This window comes from Orycteropus afer, unplaced genomic scaffold, assembly GCF_000298275.1.
Source record: "Orycteropus afer afer isolate SDZICR_OR568_19922 unplaced genomic scaffold, OryAfe1.0 scaffold00202, whole genome shotgun sequence".
Classification (NCBI taxonomy): Eukaryota; Metazoa; Chordata; class Mammalia; order Tubulidentata; family Orycteropodidae; genus Orycteropus; species Orycteropus afer.
In genome coordinates this window covers 112,293-119,308 of record NW_006921789.1, presented here as the reverse complement: position 1 = coordinate 119,308, position 7,016 = coordinate 112,293, and the positions used below count along the sequence as shown (strand labels likewise).

The following is a 7,016-nucleotide window of genomic DNA, read 5'->3' as shown; positions in this document are numbered from 1 at the left end:
ATTTTTCTTTAATACCAGTAGTGATGAGATTGAGAAACCTTGGTCTAGAGGTAATATATTTCTTTGAATCTACATTTGTTAATAGTTAGATCTAAAGGCTTCATTAGATTCAGATTTTTTTTAATATTTATTTATTTCTAGCAAAACTATTTCATTCTACCTCATAGGCAATGTTGCACTATCATCAGGAAGCACATAATGTCTGACTCTCTCCCTTTCTCTCTCTCTTTCATCAGCGTGGGAAGTATGGATGCGTAATGTCTATATCCATTTGTTCATTAATGGTTGAAAAGTGATGGTGTTGTGTTTTTACTCCTAATTCATTTGATGCACCTATTTCTTGGAAACATTCATTACCAATGTTTGATATGAAGATAGCATTGTGCATAAAACCTTGACACATTCCATATTCTTCTTTTTTTTAGAAACATCCTGTACCACCTAGATGAGAAGACAAGCCAATTTTCCATGCTCCTGGAGGCTTGGGAGCACTGCAAATCACTGCCATCAAATGAGACCCTCCAAGAAGCCCTGTCAGAGGTGTTAAACAGCATTAATTCAGCTCAGGTTTACTTCAAAGCAGGACTTGATGTGTTTGAGAGTGTCCTGGTTGGAAAGAATTGAGAACACTCTCAGCATTTTAAAAAGTTTGTTTACAATTCCACAAGCAAAAACTCTAATCTGACCACAATTTCTGACGTTGAAGACTTTTCCCCCAATGACTTTTTTGACAGGTCTAATGGTGTGATTACATTGTATTTTTTTAATATACATCTAAATGGAGCATTTTGCACACTTAATGTTTGTCTTATATCTGTATCTCTGAATATGAAATAGCAGGTGTGAGAAATAATACTAAAGATTTATCTATTAAGAAGAAATCTGCTGTATTTATATATAAAATTTTTTTAGGAAAAAAATCCTAAGAAGTTTTGGACAATCTTTGCTCCTATGGACATAACACATAGGAGCGAAACTTATTCCCTATGTTACAGTTATTAATGACCTAATTTCTGCAAGAGAACTGGAGAGTGGATATAGCTTCACATTAACTTCATTATTAAGTGTTCAGTATGAAGAATTCAAGTATTCTGACAGTGATTAGTTGAACAAAACCACTTTGAATGTTTCTATTTTATGAAATGAAGTGTTTGTTCTTCATACATACAACTAGATGTAGTAATACACTGGTTATGAAATTGCATTTTTTAAGTATTAATGATAAAAAAAAACAAAAACAACAAGAAAAAGCCATAAACATTCCAGGGAAAAATCCCTAGTTTCTGCATAGAGCAATTTAAATGCAAATTTTTTCCTAACAATTTACAAGGTGACTATCTTTGAAAACCCTTATTTGCCTCAGTTTATTTTGTAAGAATTTCAGGAGTGATATATACCTTATGGGGGAGAAAATATATATATTTTTTTCTGTTGTTTCTGCTGGAACCACTGAAACAAAGGTTACTCTAAAATGAAAGCATCTCACGTTGGTTTTCCTTCCTGTATCTTTTCTGAAACCTCTAGCTATAACTTTTCACAGAATAATATACAATTTCCATAGGAAAGTAGCAAAGTTTTCCTTTGAAAACTCAAAATATCTTAAAAAGCATCAAAGTGCTATTTCCCCCTGACAAAAAGGACTTATTATGAAAGAAATGGTTGTTTTGATCAAAGGTAAGCTCTTAATTTTATGAAGAAACTTTTGATTTTTTTTTTTCCCCTTTCCCCTAAATGGTGACTAAGAAGAAAATATTCATGCTTGTAGAGAACTGAGGTAATAAGCTAGATAATTCAAGTACAAAGCCTTTTCATATGAGTTGCCTGGTTGCACATGTTTTCTCGAGGAAAATTCGAGTACAATTTAGTTTTTTAATAAACCTGATTCCCTGAAAATATTTGCCATGATAAGGAGTGTCTATAGGAAAAGTTTAAACAACTAGGTTCCTGCACACCTTAACATGAGTGCCCCATCTTGCACTCCAGAGATCAAGGTGGAAATACACATACAGATACATGAGGGGCCAAATAATAGAATGCCTTATACCAAATAATCTTAGCTAGTTAATCAAGTTGCAACATGTTCATTCCAATACTTCATTGGAAGATGAATTTAAAACAAATAAACTATATCTTTTACAGTTTAACATTTCAGAGAAAAATTCTAAATAAATGTGTTCCCTTAATGTGCAATAAGATTGAAAACACATAATGTTTTTCTTCTTTGTCATTTTGTTTAAAGACAGTATACCTACATTAATCACATTGGTCAGATAAAAATTTCAAAAGTCTGTGTTCTTCATTTCTAAGTTATGTGGTATTTGGTATTTGAAAACTTCAGTTAACTATGGACTAACATGTTTTTATTGGTCTATTTAAGAGATTATGCAAAGAAACTAAATAATAATTAAAACAGATGTCCAACAATTCTACAGAAGCTGCTGTACGTTACTAACTACAACAAACCCCTTAGCTAGCAACATTACTGCTTTTCTATAATTACCTCAGAGTTCTTCCAAATTTGTATAATTTTAGTTTTCTCTCTATAGAGCCAAGTAAATGAAACCCTGAGAAAATTAATAGCAAGAGTTTTCTGTGAGTTGTTAGTGTATTTAAATTCTTGATGAGACATCTGGGAACCTTGATCTTCTCACAACCCTTCATGTATAGAGTAGTGCCCGGACATAAACTATCACAAATGGTTATCCTCCCAGGAAAATGTGGTAAAAGTTCAAGATGAAAATTTGGATTCAGAAGAGGTATATATCATTCTTACGGAAACGCTAGGTTCTTGTTCTCAGTCAGGGAAGACATCATTACTCTTATCAGGTATAGGAACTGAAGCCAAAATGAATAATAAACTGGAACATAGTCCTGTATTTAGTGGCAAAAGCACTACCAGATTCAAACTTTCCTACTTTCTGGTACAGTATCCTACTCTCTCTCCAAGAACGTAGTGATATAGGTGTCCTTTTCCAGTGCTCTCTTTGTAACTGGCCATTCTATCAGATGCTGTATGGGCTGTGAGTACTGCTTTTAATTCAGGGTTAGCTCATTCTCTGACTAGACCTGACAAGCAGACTTGCCCCAGGGAATCTAAGCAAAGGATGCAAAGACTAGGTACTTGAGAGGAAGGGAAGAGCATCTCCACATGGCACCAGAAGTCAGGAAGGAGAATCGAATAAACTTGTCTGGTTAGAGGACATACTAGTTCTCTATTACATCAGCAATTTATTAAGTGTTTCTCACAATGTAGATTTAGGGAGATGAAACTTAGAAATCATCATCTTCAGTAAAATTTCCAATTGATACTTAAGTGCCCTAAAGTTTCAGAATTCCTAATTTACATTAATCCTGAGTACAGTGAAAGCATTGTTGTTGTTGCTATGTGCCGTTGAGTCGTCCCTGACTCATAGCGACCCCTTCTTGGGCTGCTGAGGCAGTATCACTATGAAAGTAGATTGTCCAACCTTCCTTCCGAGAAGTGAAAGCTTAGTTGGCAACATATCAAAACAAATAGAACAGTCACAATACAAGAGGGACCTAAAGCTTTGCTATTAATGGCACCATTAAAAGACAGAAGAGCCATTTCATCCCTTAGGAAAGAAATCAGGTACAGCTAACATCTGTGTCTACAGGCACTGTGCTAGACTTTTTCATGTTTTTTTGTCTGGTTGGTTGTTTTTGTTTTTTCCTTTCCTTAACTGAATTCCAGCTATTTTTAAAATGAGGAAACTAAGTGAGTGACTTAGTTTGTTACCACAGTAACAAAAATCACTGAAATTTATTTCTGTATTTTGTCCTCTGATGTCCAGTCCTGTGTTCTTTACTCTGTCCTATAGATAACATCAGAAGGATCTTTTGGTTGCAAAAAGTGACATAATTGAAATCTTAAATATATTTCTGCACAAATGGTCCTACTGTGTGTGCAGTCAGAAGCTTCACTGGTATAATGAAGGAATTTGAAGAGTAACATTACATTATTCCTTGTGATGGTAACCCACCCCAACAGTGGTAAATATATGTTGGTAAATTTGAAGATATTTATAAGAGCATTACACATAATTATACCATTGTAATATATCATGATGACTAGATTTACAAATGTTAAAAAGAGACAAATAGCCAAAAGCTTCACAATTTCCTTCTCAAAATGTCTATATAATTTACCCGAAATGAGCAGATACTCCCATTTATAACCAGTTTTATTCCATTCTTAGAAAATATGAACACCTAATTGGCTTTATTTAATGAAGTAAACATATTGCTTAATTAAAATGAACATATACCATATTTCCTCTACCTATAGCAAGTTGCTATATATCTATCTCTGGGAAGATACTGTTACAAAATGAAAATAAATAAATAATGATGTGTTACCATCTAACTAATGTTGAATTGGGAGCTATGGTGGCGTAGTGCCTAAGCCATTTGACTGCTAACCAGAAGGCTGGAAGTTCAAACCCACCAGCCACTCCTCAGAAGGAAGGTTGGGCAATCTACTTCTGTAATGATACTGCCTCAGAAACCCAAGAAGGGGTCACTGTGAGTTGGATCTGACTCAAAGGCAGTGAGTAATGTTGAATCAGCATCTTTGTCTCAAATGAAAAACTAAAATTATTTGCATGATAAATTGGTAGACCTAGCCAAAAAAATGTCCTCATGTGACATTCTGTGGTATGTGTAATTAATTATTTCAAAAATTAGGTTTTCTTCAGAGGGTAACACATTCTCATTTCTTTGGTTTAATAGGCTATTTAAATGTGCCTTAGATGCACATTCACTTAATAGAAAGGAATTATTTTAAACTCTCAATCCATGTGTTGAGTGGAAAGAAAATGGGCCCACGTATCCCAGTAAATATATCAACAACATAACAGTTTTATTACAAGACAATGAACACAACCCAGGGGGAAAAAGAAACAAACAAACAGTGTCTTATTTGAGAAAATAAATATTCTATCCAGCTACACTAGTGAATTTGCATTTATTACATGAGTTTAAATTGCTAGCTTAAAAAAGCCTCATTAGAATCTCCTATTCTGAAAGATCTTAAAAAGCTTCACAGAGTTCTAAACACCCCATCAAATGCAAATATTTTTCAGTAAGTGGATTTGTGTTATACAATTCAGAATTTCAACTGGCATAAATTTGAAGGAAGAAAGATAGGAAAAAAAAAACTTATAAAATGTAATATTTTATAGCCATCACCACGCACACTCAATTTTCTATTTTCTCTTTCTAGATACAGACTTGCAATGGGGATTTAGGTTTTGGTTTTGGATTGGTTTTTCCTAAGCAGGAATTTTAAGATCTGTCCATCTCTACATAAATTTATCTGTTAGTCACCTCAGTTAGTCTGTATACCTTTCCATTACCCTTCCAAGATATACACTGAAGTGCCTTCAGCAAACCTGGGACTGCCAAGAATCCTATGTCAAGATGACATATTTCTAAAACACGTTTATAAACTGATACTCAGATTGTATTTAAATTTACAAAACAAAGGATTAAATTGCGGCAATTTCAGGTAGTATTCAAGAAAAAGAAACCATTTCAAATTGCAATGTTTCTGGTTAGATGATTTTATGTTTGGATTATAGTCATATAGTTTTCTATAACCAAAAATGTAATTTTGATCCTTTCAGCCAAAAATCAATCACTGAAGCCAAAGACATGCATGGTTATGCTAATTTCTTATGCAGGATTCAGTCAAGAGTTGACTCAGAAACAGTCGATTCAGTGCCTACATCTAGACAAAGCTTTAATGAGTGTAGACAGAGCCTAATAGTTGTTGCTGTTGTTAGTTGCCATTGATTCCTTTGATGTCTTAAGCCAATAGGCAGTGAGATAGCATTTCTCAGAGGGAAACAGATTTTTATTTCCTAGGGGCTAGTTAATATGCACCACCTCAGTTCCCAAAGGACTACACAGGTACCTGTACTATGCCATATGTCATGTGCTATATTCCTGCAAGCTCAAGAGATTAATATACAATCATTATTATGAATTATTATGTTGCATCGAAGTTAATGTTGGTCTTTTGTTCTAATTAAAGTACAAACTTGGCATCTGCATAAAAGCTTAGCTACAGAAGTAAAGTTGGAGTCTCTGTTTTAATTAATTACATATATTCTTCTATCAAAATGTGTAATTATTTAATTATCTAGCCTGCTCAGTAGTTATAACTCTCTGATTTCTTCAGTCGTTATCCAGTATATTACCATGCTGCATGTTTTCTGTCTTTTTAATTTCTTAACCATTTTTGATTCATGTTTTCAAAGTGTGTCGTAGTACTTTATTAATATTAATAATAAATATTTGTTTACCTTTATATCAAGCTGCTGCAAATAGACTACCTTGCTCTGAAAGTGAAAATCAAATGCTATTGCTTTATAAAGACAGTTTTAGCATATCTGTTTAATAAGAAACAAACACAGAAACAAAATATCATTCTAGGTCTTTGCAATTTGTCTGCAGGAAGCAAAGTGTCCAGATGGTTAAGTGTAGCTCACACAATTATATTCCAAAAATGTTATGACTAATTCCCTTTAACAGCTGAGATAGGACTCTATTCTGTGATTAAGTATTTACAATTCACACAGAAAAGTTTAATGGTAAATTTAGACTGCACTCTAACCTGCTACTTGGAGAGTATGAATAGAGTTGTATTTAGGAAAAAAAAAAATACTCTGTAGTAAGCTTAGGACGGTTAATTTGTTTTAACAGACATCTAGAAAATCAGCAAACCATTTTGATAATAGCTTTATATATGTATTTGGAATGTTCGTATCAACTATATGTTTAATATTTAATCATATCTATAGTGTAACAACATATAAAAATTTTTGAGTACAACTTTTCAGTGGTACACACAATTAACACACATACACCCATGTATACATATATATACATATATATAAATCATACATACACATGTCTATATGGATAGATATGTGTGTGTTTTATATATATATCACAAACCTGAAGAACAGGAGACGAGCACAAGATTTAAAATT

The 7,016-nt window shown here is 33.3% G+C and overlaps 1 protein-coding gene across 1 annotated transcript in view; it reads left to right on the top strand.

Moving 5' to 3' along the window:
* Window positions 1-624, top strand: part of NAALADL2 (N-acetylated alpha-linked acidic dipeptidase like 2) — a 1,092,303-nt gene extending 1,091,679 nt beyond the window's left edge. The window contains exon 14 of the mRNA XM_007948094.2: window positions 426-624. Coding sequence (XP_007946285.2) covers window positions 426-624 — 199 coding nt within the window. The remainder of the gene's footprint in view (window positions 1-425) is intronic.
* Window positions 625-7,016: the final 6,392 nt, after the last annotated feature.